General features: G+C 41.9%; 1 protein-coding gene across 1 annotated transcript in view; it reads right to left on the bottom strand.

The window, feature by feature from the left end:
* Nucleotides 1–5,609, bottom strand: part of LOC132818510 (ubiquitin-conjugating enzyme E2 U-like) — a 51,828-nt gene extending 46,219 nt beyond the window's left edge. Inside the window, exons 1-4 of the mRNA XM_060829571.1 lie at nt 5,544–5,609; nt 4,045–4,126; nt 2,741–2,833; nt 2,147–2,244 (exon numbers count right to left, since the gene is read on the bottom strand). Of these exons, the coding sequence (XP_060685554.1) occupies nt 2,147–2,244; nt 2,741–2,833; nt 4,045–4,126; nt 5,544–5,609 (339 nt within the window). The remainder of the gene's footprint in view (nt 1–2,146; nt 2,245–2,740; nt 2,834–4,044; nt 4,127–5,543) is intronic.
* Nucleotides 5,610–13,085: the final 7,476 nt, after the last annotated feature.

Raw genomic sequence — 13,085 nt, 5'->3', positions numbered from 1 at the left:
GCCCAAAAGAGGTTCCAGGAGCCAGGAACAGTTCCAACCTCTGAGTTCTGCTTGATTGGTGAGAACAAAAACAGCCTAATGTGTTAACAGTGAGGCCTGAAACCAGCCACATTGTACTTTGATCTCTAGTGTATACATACTGATCTCAAACATTCATCTAGCTGCCATAATTGATCTCAGTATCCCACTGCTCACAATATTGACTCTGGACACATGACATGTCTTGGCCTCGGGTCAAACGTGGACAAGAAATATTCAGCAAGCAGCAGGAGCAGCATGCAACAGACAAAACTAAGCGATTCCGCAAACAATGGATCAGATCTCAGCACTGTAGTCCCGCCAAACCTAGTCATGAAGGGAGATGGATGACAAACTGAACCCACTGAACTAAGATGTTCCACAATATCCGTATCATCAATGATGGGGCAGGGTAGTGCAAAAGATAAAGTCAATGCACTTGCATCCACCTTCAGTCAGAACTGTGACTGGATAATCCATCTTGGCCTCCTCCAGAGGTCTTCAGCATCACAGATGGAAGTCTTCAGCTGATTTGATTCATCCCACGTGATGTCAAGAAACAGCTAACTGTACTGCAAATACTGTGGACCCTGACAACACACTGGTAACAATACTGAAGACTTATGCTCCAGAACTTGCTGTGCCCCTAGCCAAGCGGTTCCAGTGCAGCTACAACACTGGCATCTACTCAACAATCTGGCATCTATTGCACCCGGTGTGGTCTTCTCTACGCCAGGGAGACAGGATGCCAACTTGTGGATTGTTTCAGAGAACATCTCCGGTACACCTGCACCAACCAGCCCTGTGGCTGAACACTTCAACTCCCCCTCCCACTCTGCCAAGCACATGCAGGTCCTGGGCCAACTTCATCGACAAACCCTAACCACCGAACGCCTGGGGGAAGAACGCCTCATCTTCCGCCTTGGGTCCCTGTAACCACACGAGATTAATGTGGAAGTCACCAGTTTCTACATTTCCCCTCCCCCCACATTATCTCAGTCCCAAGCCTCCAACTTGGTACCATTCCTCTTGACCAGTGCATCGCCTTTCCCATCTCTCCGCTCCACCTTCCTCTCTGACCTATCACCTTCCCCCTCACCTTCATCTACCTATCATATTCTCAGTTGCCTCCCTCCCCCAGCCCCACACTCCTCCCGTTTATCTCTCAGCTTCCACGGCCCACAAACCTGACTCCTGATGACGGGCTTATGCCCAAAACGTTGATTCTCCTGCTCATCGGATGCTGCCTGACCTATTGTGCTTTTCCAGCACCACATTCTCAACTCTGATCTCCAGCATCTGCAGTCCTCACTTTCTCCTATGTACTAAACTAAGCCAGATTTTGCAATGTGTTATGATCCCAGCTGATATTGCTACTGGACAGTTCAGATCTCAGGCTGAAATCTGGTTTGTTAGATCTTCTTTTAAAAATTTTATGTGGCTGCCTATCACTGAAACACAATTCTGCAGATAAGCACACAATGTTTTTGGTTACTTCCTAAAAAAACTCAATCTAGCTTGGGAGACACAATTTCCCTCACACGGACTATCCCAAATCATTCCTTGTCTCTCCATTTGCATGTAAATCCTAACTTTCAGTATCACCTCCAACAACTTACCCACCACCCACATCAGACTCACAGGTCTGTAGTTCCTCGGCTTCTCCTTACAACCTTTCTTAAGGAAAGGCACAACATTATCCATCCTCCAGTCAACATGGAGACCAATGACACCAAAGACCATCATCCAGAAAGATGCCAATGTGTTCTGTTAGAATGAGCAAGAATTAGCAAAAGGAAGAAGAAAATATTTAACTTCCAAAAGCTCACGCGGGGTCAAAGTGGTCAACATCTGCTGGCTATTTAACAATGAGAGCATCACAGGTTCACCCAATCATGCACCTTATCAGACACCACATACAGGCCTTTTAGATGTTAGATTTTGGACCCCAATAAATCTCCCCTCTCTAACACAAGAAACTGAGATGAATTGTCTGACTTCAGCCAGAGTTCAACTAGCATTGAGGAGGAATGAAAATAGAAGCCTCTCTGCTCAATTCCATGCTGAGTGTTAACCAACTGAGTTGTCAGGCAGCAATCAAATCAGTTCTGCATAAATGTCCTCTCACCTGAATGGTAAGCAGGATGGTTGTCAAGGAAAAATCTTCTTCCCATTTCCTGGGATTATCAAGAAAGTCTATACATGGCCTGCCTGTGACTGAGTCCACTGTAAGTAGAGGATACACAAAACAATAAGCAGGTTAAATTGTCAAGCAACTGATTACATTTATTTAAATAAGGAGGACATGAAAAAGTAGCAAAAAACAAAGGCCAAATGGCAATTATATCCATTTAGATCCACCTAATCCTAAACAAGTTATTTACTTATGCCCTCTACTGCACCATTTAATCTCCAAGGATGTTCTGAACAAATACTTCTTGATCTCTAAAGGAGGCAAAAACTCCAGAATGGGCATCTACTCTTGCATCTCCACAATATTTTACTGTTCTCTGTGGATAATGCTCTCCATTCCTCACAGAAACACAGGATCTATTGTGTCTCATGGAGTGTTGAATCACTTCAACTAGCTCTATAACTTTCAATCCTAATTACAAAATAGGTCATCTACCCAGTTTTTCTTAAGACAATTAATGAAAATAATCTCAGCAAAACAACATTGTTCCCAGGTAAACTTATTAAGAGAAGGTTTGCAGTTACTCACCATTGGGATGAAATGGAATTGTATTGAAAGTAACAGTTGGAGGGATTGAGTTGTAATCTTCTGTATACTTCAGAGAAACCTGAAGGACAGCACCTTAATAAGGTAAAAAAAACACAGGTTTTAATCAATGTAGAAATTCTGGCACAGAGGAGGTCAAGAGCAGAGGTTTGAAGAATAGGATTGCAGGGCCATGTCAGATACTACCAAAATGCAAACTTTTCTGTTGATGTTGGCCCATAGAATTAACATAAAGGAAACCAGGCTCCATTTTCACCATCATGTCTGACAGGGAAACCTGCCGTCTGCTAAAAGTGTCACACACTGATCAACTCTTTACAGATAAAGTGTTGCAAAGGGCACCTTTAGCAGAATTCTCTGAGTAGGCTATTTAGCAGGGAAGGCATCACAGCTGAAGAGAGTGCTCACTCTCCATGGGGTTCACAGAAATCAAGAACAATGGAACTAATCCAGCTAAGACTAACAAACAGTGCACATTAGGATTTCCCAAACTAACTAGTCCCCCTGCTAGCTGAATCATCCGGGAATATTTAAAGTCAATTAAATTTACAAAACGAAAATTAATAGACATTGAGTTCATTTTTAATTCAGTGAATACAGTAAAAAAAGTTTCTTCTAATTTCTAATGTGCACAGTAAATGAATCAACAGTCTTTCAATAAGAATTACAAAACACAGAATGCAATTCATTGTTGCAACTGGACAACATAAGTGAAAGAACTGGAAATCTGAAACAAAAACAGAAATTGCTGGAAAATCTCTGAACGTCTGGCAGCATCTGTGGAGAAAAATCAGAGTTAATGTTTCGAGTCCAGTGACCATTCTTGAGAACTTCAGTTGGGAGAAAACTGTCAGAGAAACAAGGAATAAAAAAAATGAATCCTTTGTATAGAAAACAATAAAAACTGAAAATTCATTGTCAACCTTGTTTCCTTCAGAAAAGAATTTCCTTTACAATTTCAAGCCCATCTGTCACTCATTAAGCTACAAAAAGATGCTTTTTGAATTTACCATCTCATTTATCAATTATGAAACAAGAAAGAAAGCAGAGGATGTGAAAAAGCTCAGATTTATTAGAACTGAAAATTCTGCACAGACAGGAAGAAATACCAAGAAATTATGAACCAGCCGAAGATCTGAAACAGACGTCCAGGCTTTTATTCCAGACTTTTTGTTTAAATTAATAATTGACAACATCTGATGTAAAAAAAATACAATTATTGCTCTCTAACATACATGACTTTTCAGAAATAAACTTTTAAAAATTGCCTTTTACTTCACACTTACCTTCCCAGAGTGAATCCTTCAATCCCTGAACTGTGGCCACCCATTCTAACAGATCGTCTTTGACGGGGGACACAGTAATGCCCTGCAGTTGCATAAAAGTATAGTGTGTTATTAAAGTGTATGACTTTAAAGTGCATATTCATTTAGAAGTCCTCCTCCCACCTCCGGTTTCCACTCTACAATCAAGGAGCTAGTTTAGCAGCAGGCGAGGATTTTCGGGTTCCACAGTAAAATAATCTGCAAATTGTGTGGCAAGGTTGCTCAGTGGTCAGCAGTGCTGCCTTACAGTGCCAGGGGTCCAGGTTCAATTCCATCCTGTAGTGATTGTCTATATGGAGTTTGCATGTTCTCCCTGTGTCAATGTGGGTGTCTGCAGTGTACTCCAGTTTCTTTCCACAGTCTGAAGATGTGCAGGTTAAGTGGATTGGCCATGCTAAATTTCCCTGCAGTATCCAGGAATGTGCAGGTTAGGTGGATTAGCCTAAGGGGATAGGATGGAGTGCTGGGTTTGGGTGGGATGCTCTCGGAGGAACAGTGCAGACTCAATGGGTTAAATGACCCCTTGCCGCGTCGAAGGGACTCTAGATTCTTCCCTGGCTCACTTGAATAGATGTTACCCACACCACTGTGCCAGAGCATGAACAATTCTCTTCAGAAAACAAAGTTAAACAGAAAGAAAAAAAGTGTCTTGTAAACCTTGGAATTCCTATTTATCAGTTACATTTAAATTCCTGCTTACCGGATAAATTTATTCATTACCACATCTACATTTTACACATTTTGTCTCCAGTCCTATCCATAAAACACAAAGAAACGAACTGCATGGCAGCAAATATCTGATTACTTAAATTTCACATATGGAACACTCACTGGTTTACATTTCAGTAGATGGTCAAACAATTATTTTCATATTGCAGAGATTGGCTCAACATTTTTATATTCACTTAAATACAAACAATTCAAAAATACTAACCACCACAAAACCAAATAACTCCCTCAACTCATTCATCATCTAACCATGAAACACAGTGTGGCAAAGCCAGTCTCAGGGGATACAAAGTATATGAGGCCTAATTATAGGATGGCAGAAGGAAGGGAATATTTAAGAAATCAGGCAGGAGAGAGAAAAAGAACAAGACAAACAGGAATATAGAGACAACAGTGAAATAACATGATATAACGTCAGTGAAATTAGAAGACAGAATGGATAGCAAAAATAATTTGAGACTGAAAATTAAACAGAAACAGTTATTGTGAGAGAAAAAGAAAGCATATTTGTCTATGATCAGTGCTTCAAAAGTTCAAGGTGACCAAATATGGAAACCCATAGCAGGAAAATGACAGATGAGTTCAATCAAAAAGGGGTCAAATCACTTTGCTCTGACCCTAGATTTTGTGTCAAATGAGGGAGAAACTGAGGCAAAGCAGGCTGTGTGAAAGTGCAGCATTTCCGGTCATACAAGGTCAACTAATATAGTAAACCATTCAGACTTACTTACAAAAAGTCTAGTTTCTTGAAGTTTAGCATATTCTCTTTCCAGTAATAAGTGTGCCTTGGATTGCATGGCTTTGCAAGAAAATGACGCATCAGATGAATAATCTTCTTAATCATTTCAGTATAAAATAAGGCATTGTATATGTCCTCTCCCTTTGTAATGTCAAACAAACCAGAAAGTTCAGTTTAATATTATACAATATTTACAATAAATGAAGTAAATGCAATTAATATGTAAATGAAACAATATTATTAGTCAGTTATTATTGGAAAAGAATAGATAGAAAAGTGATTCTGTATAAAGTGGCAAGGAGGCCATTTGGACTGTTGCGGAAACTTGGGTTATCTAATGATAAGGAGTTATTCTGCTTAATATTTTACACTGAGTGCTCATTGTGTTTTACAGTGAAATTTGATAGCAGTTATGTCATCAAATTTAACATGCTATTATACTGTATGACATGAAGACTTGATTATTTTTATTTCTTAATTTGAAGGATATTCCGGGGTAAGGTTTTTTAAAATCATTATATATTTGTCCCCTTTCTCTGCCCACCCTCTGTCGTGATATGGTAGACATGGCTAATTTCACAGACCTGTACCCACAAAGCTGACTGCCAATATACTTCTAAGGCCAAGAAATTAATTCTTTTTCTGGATTTTGCACCTGACTTAATATTTTATGGGCTTTGTTCATCATACATCCTCACAGTAAATGTTTTAATGAGAAAATAAATAGGCCAGAGCTGGCACCATACTCTTGATGCTTCTATGTTCTACAACATTCAGCACCTAAAATTTCCCGAGATAACTCTTCTGATCTGGCAATTAAAATAGCTGACATCGATTCACGATTCCAGTGTTACACAACATTCAGTATTATTGGTTATACCTCTGATATTGAAGCAGTTCTTGTCCATGTGAAGCAATGCACGGAATATATCCAGGCTTAAGCTGACAGACGGTACGTAACTTTGTGCTGCACAAGTGTCCAGCAAAAGAGAATTTAACCGTCACCCTTTGACATTCAACAGCATTACCATCACTGAACTCCCCACCGTCTGAAATTAATCAAATCTGGAATGAAGAGTCTCATGATACCATGAATTCATTGTTGATTGTTGGAAAAACCCATCTGGCTCACTAATGTCCTTTAGGGAAGGAAACTGCTGTCATTACCTGGTCTGGCCTACATGTGACTTCAGGCCCAAAGCAAATTGGTTGACTTTTAACTGCTCTCTGGGCAATTAGGGATGGGCAATAAATGCTGGCCTAGCCAACAATGCCCTCGTCTTGTGAATACATAAATAAATAAATACCCCAAAATCTTGGGGATTACCACTAAACAGAAACTGGGCTATAAAAAGCAGTTTAGAGGCTAGGGGTTCTACAGCGAGTAACATACCTCCTGACATGTCATAGCTTGTTCACCACACGTCAGGAGTGTGATAGACTACTCCACAATTGTTTGTATGTGTCCACCTCCAATAACACTCAAGGAATTTCACACCATTGAGAACAAAGCATCCCAGTTGATTGGTATCCCTACCAGGCAAAAGTGAGGACTGTAGATGCTGGAGATCAGAGTCTAGATTAGAGTGGTGCTGGAAACTGATGAAGGGCTTTTGCCCGAAATGTTGATTTTCCTGCTCCTTGGATGCTGCCTGACTTGCTGTGCTTTTCCAGCACCACTCTAATCTAGAGACTGATATCCCTACCCACCACCTTCAACAGTTCACTTTTAACCACTGATGCATAATCTACAAGCTGCACTGCTGTAAACCACCAAGGTTCCACTGATTGCACGTCTCAAACCTATTCCTCTATTACCTTGAAGGGCAGAAGCAGCAGCTCCATGGGAAACCCACCTACAAGATCTGCTTGAAGTCACACACCATCCTGACTTGGAACTATGTTGTCATTCCTTTAATGTCACGAGGTCAAAAATCCTTCTTGACAGTACTGTGGGTGTCACTATGTGCTGAGGACTGTAATGGTTCAAAAAGGCAGCTCACCACAACCTTCTCCAGAGCAATTAGGCATAGGTATTGAATATTGGCCCGGGGCAGCATAGTGGCTCAGTGGTTAGCACTACTCCCTCACAACATCAGGGTCCCAGGTTCAATCTCAGCCTCAGGCGACTGTCTGTGCGGAGTTTGCACATTCTCCCTGCGTCTGCGTGGGTTTCCTCCGGGTGCTCCCGTTTCCTCCCACAATCCGAGGATGTGCAGGTCAGGTGAATTGGCCATGGTAAATTGGTCATAGTTTTAGGTGCGTTAGTCAGAGGGAAATGGGTCTGGGTGGTATACTTTTCAAAGGATTGGTGTGGACTTGTTGGGTCAAAGGGCCTGTTTTCACACTGTAAGGAATCTAATCTAATCTAGTGAAGCCCACATCCCATGAATAAATAAAACCAAACCTAGAGAGTTTTGTCAGTCACCCCGCTCACTTCAGACCTTTGAGGTCCCTATTAACTATATTTAAAAGGCAGCTTCAACATTACGTTCCAAGGTTTTGTATGACACAAGTAATTCACTCACATTCCAAGAGAATGCTTATATTACTGTGATGATGCTGCTCCTTTCATAACATTGTGTTGTCCTTGGTCTTTTATTCAGAGATTCCGGGAGGTCAAGGTTTGAAGGGTTTTGGGGCCAATTTAATTATGACTAACAAATATTGCCTCCAGCAAAAGGCTTTCAACTTTTAAAAAAACTTGTTTAATGAAAGGGGAGTGGCCAGTTCTCCCAGCTCAGTTTTTCTCTGGTTTGGTTTGGGTTTGAGCAGGCAGTCAGTGATGAAGCTGTTGGCTCCAAAGAAGCAGGTCCATGCTGATCCTCCCTCTCTCTGACATCTCTCCTGTAAGAACCTGTGTTGGATTTTTCCTTTTTTTGGAAAGGGTGTTTGTAGGGATTGCCGCAGGAATTTGGAACAGCATCATTAAATTGGGATAATCTGTTGGGTTTTCGGATACTTTAAGTTACTCTGTACTCTGTTCTCTTTTGTTTGTGTTTCATTCGGTAATCTTGCAAATAAATTCTGTTTCATTCAAAACTAAATGGTTGGGCCATTCAAAACTAAATGGAGGGAGCTGCATCCCTCCTGGAATATCCACTTGACACCTGCTTAAAACATTTCGCAAAGTTAGGTTCCGGGCTACTTTCTTGGAATGTTTTGAGGGGGTCTAGCCTGTTTCATAACATCACAAAACCATACTTCAAAATGTAATTAGGAGAAAGTGAGATGTGCAGAGGCTGGAGTTTAAGAATCGAGAGTGCGGTGCTGGAAAAGTACAGCAGGTCAGGTAGCATCTGAGGAGTAGGAGAATCGATATTTCGGAATGAAGGACTTATGCCCGAAACGTCGATTCTCCTGGTCCTCAGAAGCTACCTGAGCTGCTGTGCTTTTTCAGCACCATTCTCTCAACTTCAAAATGTAATTGATTGGTTCTGGAGTGCTTTGGGGAGACCTAAGCTGGGGGACTGTATAAGGGGTTTTCAGCTGAGAGGAGATGTCAAAGAGACATTGAACTGAAATCAGTTGTAAGATCATGAAGGATAAATGTTGGGTTACTATTAATGGGGTGATGGGGAGGATAAGGGAGTGATGTGGGGTGTTAAAGGAGTGATGTGGAAGAGGTGGTTAGGGTTAAGGGAGTGATGTGGATGGTTAAGGGAGTGATGTTGGGGGGTAAAGGGGTGATGTATGGGGTTAAAGGAGTGATGTGGAGTTTAAGGGATGATGTGGGGGGTTATTGGGGTGATGGGGTTAAGGGATTGATTTGGAGGTTTAAGGAGTGATATGGGGGTTAAGGGGATGATGGTGGGGATTAAGGGGGTGATGTGAGAGCTAAGGGAGTGATGGTGGGGTTAAAGAGGTGATGTAGGGGTTAAGGAGGTGATATGGGGGTTAAGGGGGTGATGGTGGGGGCTAAGGAAGTGATGGTGGGGGTTAAAGGGTGCTGTGGGGGTTGGGGGTGATGTGAGGTTTCAGGGGTGATGTGGGGATTGGGGGGTGATCTGGATTAAGGGGGTGATGAGGTTAAGGGAGTGATGTGGGGGATTAAGAGAGTTTCTGGAGGTTAAGGGGGTGATAGTAGGGGTCAAGAAGTGATGTGGGGGTTAAGGTGATGATGTGGGGGTTAAGGGGTGATGGTGGGGGTTAACGGGGTGATGAGATGTAAGGGAGCGATGGGTGAGGGGGAAACAGTAGTGGTAGTTTGGGGATACTGAAGGCAGTTACAGAGTATTATTGCAGGATGATGAAGGGGCTGTTGAGGATCAATCTGACCTGAGCTGCTGCTGTTCCCAGTTTCTGATTTTCTGGTGAATTGTTCTTCTCCTGGTTCCAGTCCAGTCTGTTCCCAGGCTTCTGGATCTTCACAGAGATTCATCAACACTTAATACAACTTTACAAAAGACAATACTGAAAGAAATCCACTTCTTTCGGAGAGTGATTGATAAACATGAAGCTGTAAAGTTTCACATTGGTAAACTGACAGGGATCCCCACTCCTTCATGTCCAGCAGCTGGCCTGCGACCGGAAGTGTTGCTGGTTGCTTGGTAACGGTGCTCCCCGCGCCCCCTGCTGGTCTCTTATTGTCATTGCAACAGAAATTCAAACAAGGCAAAGTCCCTCAGTCCATCTGCCTGACAGCAAATCATTCAAATCTTGCTCTTAGTTCCTCCAAAAAAAACTGTTAACATGATTTTTAAAAACTTCCTACCAATCCCATTTTCAATCCAGCTACCATAACCCAAGGGTTCATACAGCAAACACAACATTGTCTCAATAGAAACAAAAATTGCTGGAGACCTCAGCAGGTCTGGTAGCATCTGTGGAGAGACAGAGAGAGAGCAAGCAGAGTTAATATTTCAATTCCAGTGAGGAAGAAGGGTCACTGGGCTCAAAACACCACCTTTGTTTCTCTCTCCACCGATATTGCCAGACTGGTGCAGTTGGGAAAAGGTAAAAATGAGGTAAAAGCCCCTAACTTATCTCTCCATGCTTCCAGCTCACTGCCTTTATTCCTGATGAAGGGCTTTTGCCTGAAATGTCAATTTCACTGCTCGTTGGATGCTGCCTGAACTGCTGTGCTCTCCCAGCACCACTGATCCAGTTGCGAAAAGGAGCAAGTCAAACAGTCAGGGCAGGCAGGAACAAAGCAGAGAACAAGGCAGGACTGATAGATTAAACTGCATTTATTTCAATACAAGAAGCCTAACAGGTAAGGCGGATGAACTCAGGACATGGTTAGGAACATGGGACTGGGATAGCATTATTACAGAGATGTGGCTCAGGGATGGACACGACTGGCAACTTAATGTTCCAAGGAATAGATGCTATAAGAGGGATAGAAAAGGGGCAAAAGAGGAGGGGGGTATAGTGATTTTGATAAGGCATAACATTACAGCTATACTTAGGGAGGATATTCCTGGGAATATATTCAGGAAGTTATATGGGTGGAATTGAGAAGTAAGTAAGGGATGATCACCTTATTGGGATTTTACTATAGACTCCCCAGCAGTCAGCAAGAAATTGAGAAACAAATTTGTCAGGAAATCCCAGTTATCTGTAAGAATAATAGTGATTATGGTAGGGGATTTTAACTTTCCAAACATAGACTGGGACTACCATAGTGTTAAGGGCTTGGATGGAGAGTAACTTGTTAAGTGTGTACCAGAAAATTTTCTGATTCAGGATGTAGATGTGCCTACTAAGGAAGGTGCAAAACATGACCTACTCTTGGGAAATAAAGCAGGGCAGGTGACTGAGGTGTCAGTGGAGGAGCATTTTGGAGCCAGCGATCATTATTTCAATAGTTTTGAAATAGTGGTAGAGGAAGGATTGACTGGATCTAAAAAGTTAAAATTCTAAATTGGAGAAAAACAAATTTTGACAGTAATAGGCAAGAACTTGCAAAAGTTGATTGGGGATGGCTGGAAAATGGGAAGCCTTCAAAAATTAGACTACAATAATCCAGAGACAGTATGTTCCTTTTAGGCTGAAGGGCAAGGCTGGTAGGTGTAGGAAATGTGGATGACTAGAGAAATTGAGGTTTTGGTCAAGAATAAGAAGGAAACGTATGTCAGGTATAGACAGCAGCAATCAAGTTAATCCCTCGAAGTGTATAAAGGCAGTAGGAGTCTACTTTAGAGGGAAACCAGGAGGGCAAAAAGAGGACAAGAGATAGCTTTGGCAAATAGGGTTAAGGAGAATCCAAAGGAATTCTTCAAATACACTGGGGACAAAGGGTAATGAGGGAGACAATGGGGCCCTCAAAGATTGGCAACGCCACCTATGTGTGGAACTGCAATAGATGGGGAGATACTAAACGAGTATTGTGCGTCACTGTTTACTGTGGAGAAGGACATGGAAGATAGAGAACTTAGGAAAGTAAATAGCAACATCTTGAAAAATGTCCATCTTACAAAGGAGGAGGTGCTGAATATATTAAAATACATAGAAATGGATAAAATCTCTGAGATCTGATCAGATGTACCCTAGTACTCTGTGGGAAGCTAGGGATGTGATTGCTGGGCTCCTTGCTAATATATTTGTATCATTGGCAGTCAGAAGTGAGGTGCTGGAAGACTGGAGGTTGGTTAACGTGGTGCCACTGTTTAAGTAAGGAAAAGCCAAGGAACTATAGACCGGTGAGTCTGACATCGGTGGTGGCAAGTTGTTGGAGGGAATCCTGAGGAACAGGATTTACATGTATTTGGAAAAGCAAGGACTGATTAGGGATAGTCAGCATGGCTTTGTGCATGGGAAATCATGTCTCACAAACTTGATTGAGTTTTTTGAAGAGGTAGAGAAGAGGATTGATGAGGGCAGAGCGATGGATGTTATTTATATGGTCTTCAATAAGGCATTTGACAAGGTTCCCCATGGTAGACTGGTTAGAAAGATTAGATCACATGGAATATAAGAAGGACCAGCCATTTAAATACAGAACTGGCTCAAAGGTAGAAGATGGAAGAGGGTGGTGATAGAGAGATGCTTTTCAGACTGGAGGCCTGTGACCAGCAGTATGCCATAAGGATCAGTGCTGGGTCCACTGTTTTTTCTCATTTATATAAATTATTTGGGCGTGAACATAGGAGGTATAGTTAGTAAGTTTGCAGATGACACTAAAACTGGAGGTGTAGTGGATTGCGGAGGTTACCTCAGAGTACAATGTGATTTTGATCAGACAGGCCAATGAGCTGAGAAGTGGCAGATGGCGTTTAACTTAGATAAATGTGAATTGCTGCATTTTGGAAAGACAAATCAGGGCAGGACTTATATACTTAATGGTAAGGTCTTCAGGAGTGTTGCTGAACAAAGAGACTTGAGAGTGCAAGTTCATAGCTTGAAAGTAGAATCACAGGTAGACAAGATAATAAAGAAGACATTTGTGGATTGCTTGCTTTTATTGGTCAGTGCATTGAGTACAGGAGTTGGGAGGTCATCTTGTGGTTATACAGTTCATTGGTTAGGTCACTTTTGGAATACTGCATTCAATTCTGGTCTCCCTGCTATAGGACGGATGTTGTTAAAGTTG

Source organism: Hemiscyllium ocellatum, chromosome 9 (genome assembly GCF_020745735.1).
Source record: "Hemiscyllium ocellatum isolate sHemOce1 chromosome 9, sHemOce1.pat.X.cur, whole genome shotgun sequence".
NCBI lineage: Eukaryota > Metazoa > Chordata > Chondrichthyes > Orectolobiformes > Hemiscylliidae > Hemiscyllium > Hemiscyllium ocellatum.
Note: the sequence above shows the minus strand (reverse complement) of the source record. Positions and strands in the feature narration are given on the sequence as shown.